General features: G+C 42.5%; 1 protein-coding gene across 1 annotated transcript; it reads right to left on the bottom strand.

Annotated features, from left to right (window-relative positions):
- Positions 1–1,079: 1,079 nt before the first annotated feature.
- On the bottom strand, positions 1,080–13,518 carry LOC307155546 (tripartite motif-containing protein 16-like protein). The gene is made up of 6 exons (XM_079866258.1): positions 12,786–13,518; positions 11,452–11,547; positions 11,123–11,356; positions 2,844–3,003; positions 2,342–2,389; positions 1,080–2,094 (listed from the first exon to the last, which is right to left on the bottom strand). The coding sequence occupies exons 1-6, from the start codon at positions 13,362–13,364 to the stop codon at positions 1,565–1,567; spliced, it is 1,647 nt and encodes a 548-aa protein (XP_079722384.1). The 5' UTR covers positions 13,365–13,518; the 3' UTR covers positions 1,080–1,564.
- Positions 13,519–17,065: the final 3,547 nt, after the last annotated feature.

The raw sequence follows: 17,065 nt of genomic DNA on the forward strand, positions 1-17,065 counted from the left end.
GCTCGCTCCCCTAGAGTTCCCTCATGGGACCTTTCTGTTGTCCTAGAGCAGGGTTCACCAATCTCGGTCCTGGAGGGCCGCTGTCCTGCAGAGTTTAGCTCCAACCCCAATTAAACACACCTGAACCAGCTAATCAAGGTCTCACTAGGCATACTAGAAACTTTCAAACAGGTGTGTTGGAGCTGGTTGGAGCTAAACTCTGCAGGGACAGCAGCCCTCCAGGACCGAGATTGGTGAACCCTGTCCTAGAGGGTTTGACGAAGGCCCCCTTTGAGCCCTTGGAGTCAGCTCCAGAGCGGATTCTGACTCTCAAGGTTTCTCTTTTGTTGGCTTTGTCCTCATTAAAGCGGGTAGGAGACTTACAAGCTCTTTCTGTTAGCGAGTCTTGCTTGGACTTTGCTCCTGGCTTGGTCAAGGTTTCCTTGAGGCCGAGACCAGGGTATGCTCCATCACCGTAATGATCCACGTACGGTGACGGACCCATCATATTCCGCGATTATAGGCCTATTTAAGAGTATTTAATTTGTATCCATAGGCCTACTCTGTGTAGCTGGCCCGCCATCTACTGGCTAAAAAAAATATTGGCCCGCGGCCAAAGTTATTTGCCAACCCCTGTCTTATAGGATCATCTGTTATTAAATGTCAATATTAATAATTGTAAATATCAACCAGACTGAGGCAACAAATGACTCGTTAAAATACGATCTGAAGTTCGAGCCTTCTGACACCCAAAGCGAAACGTGCACGTGATTGGACAGAAAGTGAGGCTTCGTTTGTTATCGATCACGTGACTCTAGTAAACCAATACACGCCTCGATACGGGGCTTCATGACAAATTGTGTCGCTTGAGTGATACGCGCATGGAAGCTTCAGTGTCATATGTAACATCACTACTTTTAACATGTTACAATATATAGATTATTTTTTTCCTGTAGCTGCATGCTTTGGATGCTGCGTTCTCCATTTGTGTGGATGTAGTGTCTATTGGTTGATCTGAAGTGAAATGGCTCAACTCCACACATCCATATAGAGAAGCAAGAAGACAGATGGAAAAGAAAAAAGCACAGAGTAAATGTTTTGTGAAGCTGCACTTTTATTTTCCTTAATTTCATCTTTTTCAGCTGCAATCTTTTCTTTTTAACTAGAGCTCACTGCTTTTTGCAACAACACTGATATATGTCTCCATATCTGAACTATTTTCCATCAACATCAAACGTTGTGAAAGTCATTCATTCATTATTCCTTAATCTTTTCATTTTATTTGTTTAATAATTTCAAATGAAAGTTACTTTTAATAGTAATATTAAAATGATTGTGTCACTACAATAAAAACTAAATGAATATGATTTCCATCAATACAATTATAGCTTGATAAACACACTCACACACCATTCTTATTGTCTCTATAAAGATTTTAATACACACATTTATTCTGTTATTTCTGTTGCAGAAGTTAAGATATTAAAGAAAATTAAAATAAGAGTCTCTGTATCTCACTGTTACTGATTTATCGTGCAGCTCAAAGTATTATGGGTAAAATCTCTCTACAATCTGTTCTGAAACATCAACACAGTTTCACTGATGATCCAGAACTAACCCAAAACCCAGGACATAACGGCTGAGTGAATGTGGTCTGGACTGTGTGAATGAGGCTCATTGTGTCAGAGACGCTGTAGAAGGACAGAGTTCCTGCACTGTGATCCACATACACTCCTATTCTTCTGCTGATGGACTTTACAGGGAGAGAAGTGTGTATGTTATTGTGTATGAATGTGAATCTGGAGGAAAAGCAGTCCAAACTCCAGGACTGATCATTATATCCAAACGCACACTCATTAACCGATCCCTTCCTGCTGATGCTCTTATATGACACTGATATAAACACACCACTATTCCCAATCCACTCAATCTCCCAGTAACAGCGTCCACACACATTCTCTCTACACAACACCTGATAATGACGATCAAATCTGTCTGGATGATCAGGATACGGCTGCTCTGTGTCAGTGCCAGTGCCAGTAATCACTCTGTTCCTCTCAGACAGACTGAGGTGTGTATTCACTGTGTTCAGATCCAGAGTGAGCTGATGGGAATCTGATGGAGAGAAAACACATCAGAAACAGGAATTATGAATCTGTCTGATCTTTTAATGTATCTGAACTCTTCATGAATCAATGTTCAGTGTATCATCAGTGTCTCAGTACAGCTGACCAAATATCCTGTGCAAATCATCATTTACATGATCAATTATAAAACTCTTCTATCATGATTTATTTCTCCTTCTATAGGAAGAACATGAACACATTCAGTGAGTTTTTCTGCTTGTTTTCTAGTGACTCACATTGTAGGAAGTCGTTCCTGGTCTTGGGATTCATGTTGGTGAAAGTGACTGGAAATAAACAGACATGAACAGTGTGAAGAGAAATGACAAGATAAAATACATTAATTTCTAAGACATTTCTAATATGATGCTCTATAATATTAGATGATGAACTCATTTCTGGGAGCAGATTAATAATCTCCAGAGGCTTCATTTATAAAACACACACATCGGATTGATCCTAAATTGCATGGATTTCATCCTCCGTCATGTGTATATAGATGCTTGTCCACGATGATGAGTCCGTATTTCTGAACCATCAAGAGATATTTGTGGCCGTTCTGTAGGAGGATTTGATGGACTTGAATTTAAGATGAACTGGGATTTATAAACTGAGATGCATTTAAGGACAATTTTGTGAAAATGGACGTTTTATAAATCGTAGGAACATTTCGGAAACGGTTGTACGTTCAGATTTGGGAATTTTCTCACACGTCTGTATAAACGAGGCGCAGGACTTTACCTCCATCTGAGATCTTCTTGATCTCCTCTTTGCAGAAATCCTCCAGTTTGTCTCTCAGCTGACGGACAGATTCTCTCACGCCATCAAAAGAGGAGAGAGAACTGAAGGAAACGTCGGGTTCATCTGTAGATTCAGGAGGTGCTGAGAGAGACTGGAAACTCTACAGAAAACAGAAATCAAAACTCATCATCTCCACACTTCAGCCAATAACCTGCACTATATCAGATCTGAGCGGCTCTTGTTGACCTGACTTCTCTTCAGTGACTCGCTTCAATCCAGCACTTTCACACAATCAGCACATTCTCCTCATATTCATCATTTAATGCTACAAACTCTAGTATTTGACACTTAATAATAATAATAATATAATTTGAATATATATATATATATATATATATATATATATATACACTCACATTATTAGGAACACCTGTTCAATTTCTCATTAATGAAATTATCTAATCAACCAATCACATGGCAGTTGCTTCAATGCATTTAGGGGTGTGGTCCTGGTCAAGACAATCTCCTGAACTCCAAACTGAATGTCAGAATGGGAAAGAAAGGTGATTTAAGCAATTTTGAGTGTGGCATGGTTGTTGGTGCCAGACGGGCCGGTCTGAGTATTTCACAATCTGCTCAGTTACTGGGATTTTCATGCACAACCATTTCTAGGGTTTACAAAGAATGGTGTGAAAAGGGAAAAACATCCAGTATGCGGCAGTCCTGTGGGCAAAAATGCATTGTTGATGCTCGAGGTCAGAGGAGAATGGGCCGACTGATTCAAGCTGATAGAAGAGCAACTTTGACTGAAATAACCACTCGTTACAACCGAGGTATGCAGCAAAGCATTTGTGAAGCCACAACAGGCACAACCTTCAGGCGGATGGGCTACAACAGCAGAAGACCCCACCGGGTACCACTCATCTCCACTACAAATAGGAAAAAGAGGCTACAATTTGCACAAGCTCACCAAAATTGGACAGTTGAAGACTGGAAAAATGTTGCCTGGTATGATGAGTCTCGATTTCTGTTGAGACATTCAGATGGTAGAGTCAGAATTTGGCGTAAACAGAATGAGAACATGGATCCATCATGCCTTGTTACCACTGTGCAGGCTGGTGGTGGTGGTGTAATGGTGTGGGGGATGTTTTCTTGGCACATTTTAGGCCCCTTAGTGCCAATTGGGCATCGTTTAAATACCACGGCCTACCTGAGCATTGTTTCTGACCATGTCCATCCCTTTATGACCACCATGTACCCATCCTCTGATGGCTACTTCCAGCAGGATAATGCACCATGTCACAAAGCTCGAATCATTTCAAATTGGTTTCTTGAACATGACAATGAGTTCACTGTACTAAAATGGCCCCCACAGTCACCAGATCTCAACCCGATAGAGCATCTTTGGGATGTGGTGGAACGGGAGCTTCGTGCCCTGGATGTGCATCCCACAAATCTCCATCAACTGCAAGATGCTATCCTATCAATATGGGCCAACATTTCTAAAGAATGCTTTCAGCACCTTGTTGAATCAATGCCACGTAGAATTAAGGCAGTTCTGAAGGCGAAAGGGGGTCAAACACAGTATTAGTATGGTGTTCCTAATAATCCTTTAGGTGAGTGTATATATATATATATATACTTAAGAGCAGATTGAATGTAATGCTTTCAGACACTTCATTATTTTTCAGTTATTTTACTTAAATGAATGTCTTATAGTCTAAATTTATATTAAATGCAATTAGCTAATATTTAGAGAGCTTTTTGACCAACTTGAGTAGGATTTAAAGGGATACTTCACCACTTGCTTCGCTGTCCTAGGAGGCCACGCCTACCGGTTAGAGAGCGCAGTGGAAAACAACAAGAAGGTTAGGCTACTAACTTAGTGAGTCTCCGTGAGGAGTTTGCCCGTGATTTCGAGATAGCCCAAAATGTCCGGGATTCGGCTTTTGCGTTCTACAGTCACTATTCATCATGTTAACTGTGGCGAGCAGGACGAGGCTGACGGCCGTGGGGTAACGGCGCGAGGCCGGTGGCGTCATTACTGAGACGCGCCGGTCTCGCATCTCTCATGGAGGAGCGGGAATTTTCTTAGCAATGGTAAAACGCACATCAACCGATCACTTGTTTAGTGTTCATGTAAACACTACATACAGACTCACCAATCGGAATAAATTGAGCTAGATTGAAACAAAAGGTGAGCTGCATGTAAACAATGAATGGCGACCGCAGAACGCAAAAGCTGAATCCCGGACATTTTGAATGATCTCGCCCACCGGACAAGTCCGGGAAAAGGAGGATGGTAACCCCTACTATTCAGCTTTCTCCTACTACTCAGTTTTCTCCACAGAACAAGAGCCTGCTAGCTTAGCTTCCAAAGCTGACACTGTGTACATTCTGTGAGTGAGATCCCACCCTCTATGGGCGGGATGAAAACATGCGGAACAACACCATCTACTGGCTGTAGTCTTTAGCCTCTGGACAGAAAATCCTCCGATGACGCAAAATGACGATTTTTTGCGTCATCGGAGGATTTTTTCCAGACAAAAAATATATAAATCTCTTGTCTCAGGGGGATATGAGGGTGGAAAGCATGGTAATTCGAAAATACTACAGGTTTTCTACTAATACAAAGCTTAATGCTAAATCCTGAAGTATCCCTTTAAGTATCTGTATGTCAGGTTTCAGACAAGACGCAAACAGTATGGTAAGTATATGATGTGATTTATTCAGCAGAATGGATCGGTTCCAGAGATAACGGTGAGTAAGCAGATTATAGACAGTTTAGGAAGACTTAGCTGTAAAGTAACAATGTCTCTCTTGCAGGTGACGATGACTTGGATCTGGAGCGGAATACAGCAGGCTGAAGAAGGTCGGGTATACAGGTAAGTAACGGGATGAGAGAGGTGAGTCTGTGTGTCCATTTAGAGACGAGACCAGACGAGGACTGAAGGGGTGAGTGCAGTTTATGAAGGGTGAAGCTGGTGATGGGATCCAGGTGGTGGTGATTAGAACTCTGGTGATTGTGAACGAGTGGGCGGAGTGAATGATGACGGTGATTGAGGACTGATTGAGGGTGTAATCCTGACAGTACCCTCCCTCCCCTCCCGAGGCGGCTCTTGACGGTTGGGAAGAAGAGGGACTTTGCCGGCGGCGAGGTCTACCATGACCCCTGGGAGCTGGATGGTCAGGATGGTCGATGTGGAATTGAGTGAGTAGAGCAGGGTCTAAGATGTCGTCACGGAGTACCCAAGAACGTTCTTCGGGTCCATAGTCCTCCCAGTCAACCAAGTACTCCAAACGGGGACCTCACCGCCGGGAGTCCATGATGGAGTGAACTCGGTAGATGGGCTCTTCTTCCACAGGAACGGGAGGAGGAGGTACATCTGCTGTGGGCACATCTGTAGGGAGAGGAGTGTTTAAGGAGAGGTTTAAGGAGAGAGACATGAAAAGAAGGTGCAATCCGATAGTGAGGTGGAAGGTTGAGTCTGTAGGTGACTTCGTTCAACTGTCTCTGAATGGTGAAAGGTCCGATGTATCGAGGACTCAGCTTACGGCAAGGCAGGCGGAGGCGTATGTCCCGTGTCGAAAGCCACACCTTTTGTCCTGGCTGGTACTGAGGGGTATCACTTCGCCGACGGTCCGCTTGATCCTTATGCCTCCGCACTGCCTGTTGGAGGTGCACATGAGCTGAGTCCCATACCCCCTCGCTCTGATGGAACCAGAAATCGACAGCTGGAACCTCCGAGGGCTCACCCGACCAAGGGAAGAGAGGAGGTTGATATCCGAGGATACACTGGAAGGGGGTGAGCCCGGTGGTGTTCTGTCTGAGGGAGTTCTGGGCGTATTCCGCCCAGGGGAGGTATCGGTTCCAGCTGTCTTGGTACTGGAAGATCTCTTGGATCTTCCGCTCAGTCTGGCCGTTGGTCTGTGGGTGATATCCGGATGATAAACTGACGGTCACTCCTAGGAGTTTGAAAAAGGCATGCCAGACACGTGAGATGAATTGAGGTCCTCGATCAGAAACTATATCTTCAGGAATTACGAAATTACGAAAGACATGGTGGAATAGAGCTTCAGCAGTACCAAGAGCTGTGGGAAGACCAGGTAGGGGTATGAGTTTACAACCCTTGGAAAATCTGTCAACTACGACAAGTACACAAGTGTTTCCTTCAGAGGGAGGAAGATCGGTCATGAAATCCACACCGATATGCGACCATGGACGTCTGGGAATGGGTAGTGGTACCAGTTTTCCTTCAGGTAGTTTACGGGAAGTGTTGGTGATGGCGCAGACTGAGCTGATGGGTTCCGGAGTCTGATCGTCGGTGGAAGGATGATAGAGACGGGAGAGAGCATCTGCTCTGCAGTTTCTACTCCCAGGTCGGTAGGTGACTATAAAGTCAAATCGAGTGAAGAAGAGGGCCCAACGGGCTTGACGAGGATTCAATCTCTTAGCTTCTCTGAGGTATTCCAAGTTGCGGTGATCGGTGATGACCTCGAACTGATGGTTGGCTCCCTCCAGCCAATGCCTCCATTCCTCAAGGGCTAGTTTGAAAGCGAGCAGTTCCCGATTGCCGATGTCATAATTACACTCCGCCGGGGACAGCTTTTTTGAGAAGAAGGCACATGGAAGGAGTTTGGGAGGCTCACCCTGCCTATGAGATAGGATCGCTCCAACCCCTGTGGAAGATGCATCAACCTCGACGACAAATGGAATATCTGGATTGGGATGAGCGAGGATTGGAGCGGTCGTGAAGGCTTCTTTGAGGCGCTGGAAAGCCTGAATGGCATCGGGTGACAAGGACAGAGACTTGGGCCAGCCTTTCAGAGCTGAAGTGAGAGGTGCACTGATGGAGCTGTAGTTATTGATGAATCTTCGATAGAAATTAGCGAAACCAAGGAATCTTTGAAGTTCTTTTACGGATGATGGTATTGTCCAGTTCTGAATGGTTTCCACCTTCCTCTGGTCCATCTGGATGTCATGTTGGTCGATGATGTAGCCCAGGAATTGAACAGTGGTGGTGTGGAACTCACATTTCTCCAGTTTCAAGTACAGTTGATGTTTCCTCAATGTTTCCAGTACCTTGATGACATGTTGACTATGTTCAGAGAGGGTAGATAAGTAGATGAGAATGTCTTTGATGTACACTATGACAAAGCGATTGAGGTATTCACGAAAGATCTCATTCATATACCCCTGGAAGACAGCGGGAGCATTGGAAAGCCCGAAGGGCATAACCTGATATTCGTAGTGGCCTGAAGCGGTCACAAACGCCGTCTTCCATTCATCTCCATAACGAATACGAATGAGGTTATAGGCACTCCTGAGATCAAGTTTAGAGAAGATACGGGCTCCGCACAGCTGTTCCAGAGCTGCTGGGACCAGAGGAAGGGGATAGCTGAATTTGACAGTCTGAGAGTTGAGGTTCCTGTAGTCGATGCACGGCCTCAAGCCTCCGTCCTTTTTACCCACAAAGAAGAAACTCGAAGCGGCAGGGGAGGTAGATGGATGAATGAACTCTTGTTGTAAAGCTTCCTCCACATACTCCTCCATGGCCTTCGGCTCCGGGATAGACAGGGGATAAACACGTCCTTTAGGTAGAGTAGCTCCAGGTAGCAAGTCGATAGTACAGTCCCATGGCCGATGAGGTGGTAGTTTGGGCGCCAGCTTCTTGCTGAACACGTCCTGGAACGCCCGGTACTCCACTGGAATCTCTACTTCTTGTAGAGCCTCGGGACTCTTGACGGAGGTGGAATAGACAGGAACCTTGAATCTTGACTGAGAGGGCGATGATGAAGACGAAGAAGAACTTTTCTTGATTGAAGATAGACAAGATGAATGACAGTTATCTCCCCAGCGAAGGATCTCACCGGATTTCCAGTGGAGGGTCGGTTGATGTTGTACCAGCCACGGGCGTCCCAGGATGAGCTCAGCGGTGGACTCCTCCAGCACCATAAAAGAGATTTCCTCAGAATGCAGACATTCAATACGAAGAGTTAACGTAGGTGTATGATACCGAATGTGACCTCTGCCCAGCGGTTTACCCAGGATGGTATGGATTTGAAGATCTTGCTGACTACGGCGTTTATGGAGATTCAACTTTTGGAGAAGCATTGTGGAAATGAAGTTCCCCGCAGAGCCAGAGTCGATGAGGGCTTGTGCTGAGACAGAAGCACAGGAGGTCAGGAGATGCACAGTAGTACGATTCAACATTTCAATTTTAGGATGAACTTGAATGGAGCTTACCGCTGGGCGAGGAGGTCGAACTGGACAAGTGCTGAGGAGATGTTTATCTGAAGCACAATATAGGCATAGATGATGAAGTATGCGTCTTTGGCGTTCAGAAGTAGGCAGATGTGAGGAGCAAATCTCCATGGGCTCGGGTGCTGGAGGAGTGCTTGATGGAACCGAGGGCGGAAGACTTACATTGGGTTCAGATTGATCGCAGGCAGATAAGCGTTGAGAAACGCGGATGGTCTTTTGGATAAGATTCTCAATTCCCATGTTGTCATCGTAGACCACAAGTAGTTGTCGAATATTGGGATTAAGACCATGACGGAAAGCTGTAATCAACGCTGCTTCGTTCCAACCACTAGATGCCGCCAGAATCCGGAACTGAAGAGCATAATCACTCACGGAAGTTTCCTTGTCGAAGATTGAAGAGCTGGTCATGAACGGAGAGATCGGCTGCTGCTTGGCCAAAAACGTCTTTAAAATGTTGAATGAATTGATCCGTTGACTTAACTGCATCGGAATTGGAATTCCATAGCGATTGCGCCCACTGGAGTGCTCGTCCGAACAAGAGGGAGATATGAATGCAACACGGGCTGAGTCGTTGGTAAAATGATGTTGTTGCATAGTGAAATAGAGCGATACCTGTAGCAGGAACCCACTGCAGTCCTCCGCCTCACCGGTGAATGTCGCTGGTCGGGCCATGGGACTGGCAGAGACAGTGAACGAAGTAGCCGATGAACGCGGAAGTGCAGATAGTGATGCTGTTTGTGGGCTGGTTGTGGGGGCGAAAGGTGGACTCGCCGGTGGATGATCCTCTCCGGAATCCGAAGGATTCTGCATCTTGGGTCTGGTCTTCTGTCAGGTTTCAGACAAGACGCAAACAGGATGGTAAGTATATAATGTGATTTATTCAGCAGAATGGATCGGTTCCAGAGATAACGGTGAGTAAGCAGATTATAGACAGTTTAGGAAGACTTAGCTGTAAAGTAACAATGTCTCTCTTGCAGGTGACGATGACTTGGATCTGGAACGGAATACAGCAGGCTGAAGAAGGTCGGGTATACAGGTAAGTAACGGGATGAGAGAGGTGAGTCTGTGTGTCCATTTAGAGACGAGACCAGACGAGGACTGAAGGGGTGAGTGCAGTTTATGAAGGGTGAGCTGGTGATGGGATCCAGGTGGTGGTGATTAGAACTCTGGTGATTGTGAACGAGTGGGCGGAGTGAATGATGACGGTGATTGAGGACTGATTGAGGGTGTAATCCTGACAACAGCAAGTGCTGTATAACATACTATTGTTAGCATGATAACATAGTATGTTAGCAAACTAGCTTGTTAAAACTATAAGTTAATACTAATGAAAGTGTTCACTTTGAGATTACATGAATGTTTTAAGTTAAATGTATGAAATAGTGTACTCTGATTTTAATTGTTCTTAACTTGAAATATTTAAGTACAAAACTTAAAATCTGCCAGTTCTGCTTGCTTAAACTTTAAATTTCAAAATTTAAAAAAATTGAGGCAATCAATTGCCTTAAATCATAGGTGTCAAACTCAGTTCCTGGAGGGCCACAGCCCTACACAGTTTTGTTCCAACCCTGCTTCAACACACACACACACCTGCAGTTTTCAAATAAGCCTGAAGGACTTGATTAGCTGATCAGGTGTGTTTAATTAGGGTTGAAGCTAAACTCTGCAGGGCTGTGGCCCTCCAGGAACTGAGTTTGACACCCCTGTCTAAAATGTTTTGAGTTCTGCTAACTTATTTGGGTTTACAGTGAAGACAGAAGAAACCAGAAGGAAAAATGAGTTCATATTTAATGGTAAATTTCCCAGGGCTTTGTAAGTGTGTCTCTTTAAACAGAAGATGATCAGATGAGAGTCTGACTGATGATTATATGACAACACAACACTTGACTGAATCTGACTGAATTCCTGACAACATCTCAGTCAACGGCTCATTCTGCTCTCATGAAATGTTTCTCTGTCATAGCAGGATCTTGCTCAAGTCCACTATGACCCTGTTCTTCTAGATCTCTGTTACCTGCAGGAACTGGATGTGATCTTGTGTATGTGAAAGCTGCTCCAGCTCAGCGTCTCTCCTCCTCAGATCATTGATCTCCTGCTCCAGTCGCTCCAGTCGTCCTTCAGCTCGACTCACTGCAGTCTTTTCCTGATATCTGATCCGCTGTGTGACCTCAGAGCGGCTTCTCTCAATGGAGCGGATGATCTCAGTGAAGATCCTCTCACTGTCCTTCACTGCTGTCTGTGCAGAGCGCTGTTACACACACATCACAATCACACAGTGGCTTCAGCACGACTGACAGAGTCCAAACTGAGACGTCTCAAACTTCTCTTCTTCTCCAGACTCACCTTATGAGACTCCACAGCCTCTCTCAGATGCTGAAGATCTTTCTGTCTCTGCTGGATTCTCTGACAGATCTTCATCTGCGTCTCCTTCAGCTGTTTCTGGAGGACAAACCAATGACAGGGAATGACACATAAAACTACTGTCAAACAAACATTAAAGTTACATGAATCCAGAGTTGGTGAAGTGGTTAAAGATCTTGCATGGTAAGTTTTTACTGTCTGGTTCAAACCACAGATTCATGGTTTCCTGAAATGAATGTCAGCAGTATTTCATCAGTGCCTAGTTTTATATCATTAGTATCATCATTTACTCTCCCTCATGTCGCTCCAAACCTGTATGACTTTCTGTCTATTGTGAGACACAACAGAAGATATTTAGAAGAATGTCTCAGCGGTTTACAGAGGCCAAATAAAATATGGTGACACGTCAATAACATCAAACCTCATTGGTTCTTTCATGTCACAGTCACATGACTAAACACCATGATGTCATGACACAAACACCAGTGAAGTTTGATGTTTTTGATGTCATCATATTTGATTTGGCCTCCACATACATGAGTTTATCAATGATTTGATTTGTGAATAAAAATGTGGCTCTTTTAAAAGTAGAATATTTTAAAGACTTCACTTATTTTGGAAATGATATACTTTAAAACAATATAATTGTGAAATAAGTGTGAACTGAACATAATGTTTTCAGACACGTAATTGCATGTTAATTGCTATTAAATGAAAATGTATTATAGTTTAAATGTAAATATAAAGCAATTAGCTGAACTTAAGAGTGACTTTTTGACCCACTTAAGTAAGATTTAAGTATATAATGTAATTTCATAATTCTACTGAGTTAAATTGAAATATTAAATATTATTAAAATGTACTTTAAAGTAAAACTTTTAATTTTACATGATAAAAAAGTGTACTTTATAAAGTGTACAGTCATGAAAGTTGACTCTCTTTAAGTGCATTTAAGTGGCCTTTAATTTCATTAATATTATATTATCTGCAAGTATAGTTTTTTTTTTTTTTTTAAATATACTTTTAATTTGAAGTACACTACAAGTGCATGTAAATACACTTAAGCGTACTCCTTTCTTTAACCACTAGTTGTTTAGATTACTTTTATGCTTTTTCTCCTTTTTGGAGCTTGAAACTTTTTACTCCATTGACTTACAATGTATAAACTAAAATAGACGAGAAATTCTTCAATCTTCAAAAATCTTTTATATTCCACAGAAGAAACTCAGTCAAACTGGTTTGGGACAACATGAGTAAATGAGTGAGTAAATAAAGACACTTTCATTTCTGTGTGATCAATCCCTCTCAGTTCATACCTGTTTCTCTGTCCTCTGTGCTGCAGTTGATACAGTGTTGTGGTTTTTATGTTCACTCTCCTTACACCACACACAGATGCACTGTTGATCAGTGATACAGAACATTTCTAGCTCTTTATCATGTTTACGGCAGATCATGTCCTGCAGTCGTCCAGTGGCATCAATCACTTTGTGTGGCTTACGAGAGTGAAATTCCTCATGACGGTCAAAATGAGTTTGACAGTAAGATTCCTGACACACCAGACAGGACTTGACGGCTTTGTATTTTCTTCCAGTACAGACGTCACACTGCACGTCTCCAGCTCCAGCGTAACAGTCAGCAGGAAGTTTAGTCTTCTTCAGTTTCTCCACCAGTTCAGCCAGAATGGTGTTTTTAGCTAAAGCAGGTCTTGGACTGAAGGTCTGTCTGCACTGAGGGCAGCTGTAGACTCTCTTCTCATCCTCCTGATCCCAGCAGTCTGTAATACAGATCTTACAGTAACTATGTCCACAGTGGATAGTCACTGGATCCTTCAGGAGATCCAGACACACTGGACACGTGAACTCATCCTGATCCACTGAAATTCTGGCTTCTGCCATTTTACTGCATGAATACAGAGAGACACAAACACACAACAGCTCAACAATACTTCTAGTTTCTAGTAGTATTCAAAACTTCTACTAGTTTCAGTTTCTGTTTCTCTGAACTGAGGAGTTGAAATAGTTCCTGCTTCTGTGTTTGAGTGACGTGTGTAAAACAGGAGTGTCTGTAAAGCAGCTTCCTCATTCCTGGTGAAGGAGAGTCACTTTAGGCTACTGCTGTGTTTATGTGTTCTAGTGGAGTCAAAAACATCGTAATTACGAGTTCAGAGCTCATGAACCATTCAATCCGTTAAATTCCGCGTTATACAGTAAATTCAGTCTTTATGACTCCGGGCAATTCCGTCCGTGTTGGGCTTTACTTTCGGTTTTATTTGCGGTAGTTTGCGCGTTGGCTTGGTGAAGAGATTCTCAGCTGATGCGTGTTGCAGAAGCGCGTCATATCTGGCTATAGCATGTCATTGATGTGTCGTTCATGAACGATTCGTTAATTTTGAACGAATCTTTAATATGACTCGGGACTACCGTTGTCTCAGAGAGTGATTCGTTAATTTTGTGTTGACAGAGCATGCGCGCAACATCCCAAAGGCTCTGTACATTTTTATGCTCATGCCCATTCTCCCAAAAACAAACAAACACGAAAGCAGTAGTTGAGTAGTAGTATCTTGTTTTGAGTCATATCTCAGATGAAACAAGCTTTTTTGACATGTCATAAGGTTTTTAAGCTGCTGTGTTATTTTTAAAAGACGAATCGTCTTGTTTCAAGAAACAGACTTTACTTGAATTGAGACAACAAATCTGCTTTATTGAAAACTGCAGGTCAACATGCCCAACTCACAATGCAGAGTACAGTGAGTATGTATAATATTTAAGTAGGCTATTGACAGCAAAAAAACTTTATTTATTTACGTATGAACAACTTTACCAACGTACACATTTGTACGTATTCCTATTTAACTTATGCATATTAATATTGTGGCATTAATGTTTTGACTCTATTGCATTCAATTGTCTTATCAATTAAATTTTCAGTCACATTTATTAAAATGTTACTCATAAATAATAACATTCCGCTCTGTTCGTGCCGTCTGCTGCAAACACGTTTTGGAGGATTAGCCTATATGGTGTTAAACAAGAATACACTTTAAAACCTTAAAAATACCTTCTTTAATCGTTTAAAGCCCATGTTGCAGTTTAGAGTACCCAGTAAGCCAATGTATAGAAAAAATAATGTAGGAACTAGATTTAAATATAAACATATACTTATAAAACGCTATTTAGGCTTCTGGAGCCAGATGCACCAACAGGGCTTTACTAAGCCTGGTCCTAACTGCTAAGTAGGTCTTAGTTAAGACCAGTCTTTAGAGTTGACTTTACGTCAGTTGCACCAACCAAACTTAAGCCTAGGCTTAACTACGCCTGGTCTTAGCTCTGCGCGTTCATGTGAATGACCACGGAACTATAGCAGTTGACCTGTTGCTAGGTTACGCTGTAAACTATCTTCCGCTGTTTTGTTAACTTGTAGCCGTATCAATCGACACGCGGTGGATTTGTGGACATTAATCATGTCTCCAACAGTGTTTTGAAACGCACCATTTGCATAAAAACATAGCGCTATTAACAGCTGTACTGCTGGTGTCAATGCTGCGTTGTGGTTCGACACAAACTGTAACTGTTTATCTCTCTGACAGAATCGAAACCTCATTGTAACAATGTAAATGTCCAATGGATTGCTTCTGTCCCTAATAACTCTCTCCCATCTAAAAGCCCACTCATTGTAAAGTCTAGGCGCGCTATGTCTTTACTGCTGAGTTATCAAGTGGTTACTATAGAAACACTATCTGTCGGATAACGGCTATTAACGCTATTATATGCCTAGATTTTGAATTTAAGCCTGCTACTGACTAGGCGTAAGATTTACGTCTGGTCTTAGCGAGAAGAGGATTTAAGCCTGGATGGTGCAACTGTCGTAACTTTTAGGTCGGACTTAGAATGCTGAGTTAAGACCTACTTACCTTAAGACCAGACGTAAGCCCTGTTGGTGCAACCGGCTCCTGGAGTCGTTTTTGTGAGAAATTTTTACTTCCGCATTTGAAAATCGCTTAACCGCCGAACCTGAGGTGACGTAACATGAGGTAGAGCGGTCAAAGTAAACAAAGGAAAGCAATGGATCGCAATGACAGCTCGGAAAGCTGGGGGAATTGTAGCCTAAATGTTTACTCGTATGATATATATATAATTCATATATAATTGATATATATGATGATATCATATAATTATGAGCCTGATATGAAGCCAAGTGAGCAGGACAGGCCAGGGTTAGACAGAAGGCGAGAGAACAGTTAGCTTATAGATATATTCACGTTAGCCGACGATATGTACAACACTATGCTCAGATCACAATACTGTACAGATTATTATCATCATGTATCAGGCAATAGCAAAGCTAGTACTTAGACCCATACCTGCATGTGTTGTGTGTGTCAGCCATTAGGAGACAGTTTCCAGAGGAAGAGGGACTTTATAAAGGCTTTGAATTGACCCATTTGGTGACGATGAATAAAAAAAATGATCACAATCACAACTGTCTTACTGTACAAAAACTTTATATATAGAAACAGCCAACACAAACATTAAAGTCGGTTTGTACAGATTGAAAATGAATTATAGAACATAATATATTATATTTATAATAATAATAATAATAATAGTGTCGGCTGCAGACTAATAACAAACACATAAATGCATTACATTACAAGTTTATGTAGGATATGTTAATGAATTAAATTAAGACAAGGCACATTTTGTAAAACAGATGTACAATAAGTGATCTCTGACGGATCCGTGAGCGTCATGTTTCCCGCTGGCGGCCGAACCACATGCTGACGGTGGACCGCGGGACAGTGTGCTCATATCGCCGGGATTATAATCATTCGGTCTATAGTGAACGCTACACACTACCGCGTTTTTCAAAGCAGAAGCAGAAGTGAAGTCCCGTCTCTTACCCTGCACAAAACGCACACAGGCACGGAAGATCGCACCGTCCTTTTCCTTATTCGGAAACCTGTGGACTCGATGTCCTGACAGGCCATAATTCACAATCATTTACCACGACGATGATTAATTGAAATACAATAAGCACAGAAAACACACTGAATCATGACCGCTCCAACTGAATACCAACCTATCTCTGCACTGAGCGCGAACGCAGAGCCAAACGACGACTACCTCATGTGACGTCATATGACGCGATGGTGAAAAAAAGCGCTTTAAGCCTCAAGGAAAAGGAAACGGTCACGTTTTCTATTAAATTTGTGCCCTTATGTCTTGCAAAACAATTTTTAATCCTGCATTTACTTTTCATATGGTATTTTCATACAAGGTTATATTAATAAAAAAAATAAAAAATAACCTGCAACATGGGCTTTAACCATTTTGTAATGGTTTATTTACCGTGAGACACAAAAGGCGTTTTCTCCTACAGACCCATAATACACTAAAACACAACATAAATTCACAAAAGACATCAATTTTATTAGCTTGGTGTAATCAAAATCTTTAGAATCCATGTGTTGTTTGCAAGAAACAGATCCAAATTCAGCCCTTTATCCAGTGATCTTCATCTCCATTTCTCAGCAGAGACCGTAAACGTCATATCCCGGCATCCCGCGCTCGTGGTGAATTCAAAAAATTGTAATCTT

The sequence above is a fragment of the Squalius cephalus genome (genome assembly GCF_949319135.1).
Source record: "Squalius cephalus genome assembly, chromosome: 1".
Lineage (NCBI taxonomy): Eukaryota > Metazoa > Chordata > Actinopteri > Cypriniformes > Leuciscidae > Squalius > Squalius cephalus.

What these genes read in the sequence shown, in the direction of transcription:
- LOC307155546 (XM_079866258.1), bottom strand. Translation starts at nt 13,364, where the DNA reads ATGGCAGAAGCCAGAATTTCAGTGGATCAGGATGAGTTCACGTGTCCA. An exon ending in AGGCTGTGGAGTCTCATAAG is followed by an intron (nt 11,357 to 11,451) that starts GTGAGTCTGGAG and finishes TGTGTGTAACAG; the next exon opens with CGCTCTGCACAGACAGCAGT. An exon ending in CAAGAAGATCTCAGATGGAG is followed by an intron (nt 2,390 to 2,843) that starts GTAAAGTCCTGC and finishes GTTTATTTCCAG; the next exon opens with TCACTTTCACCAACATGAAT.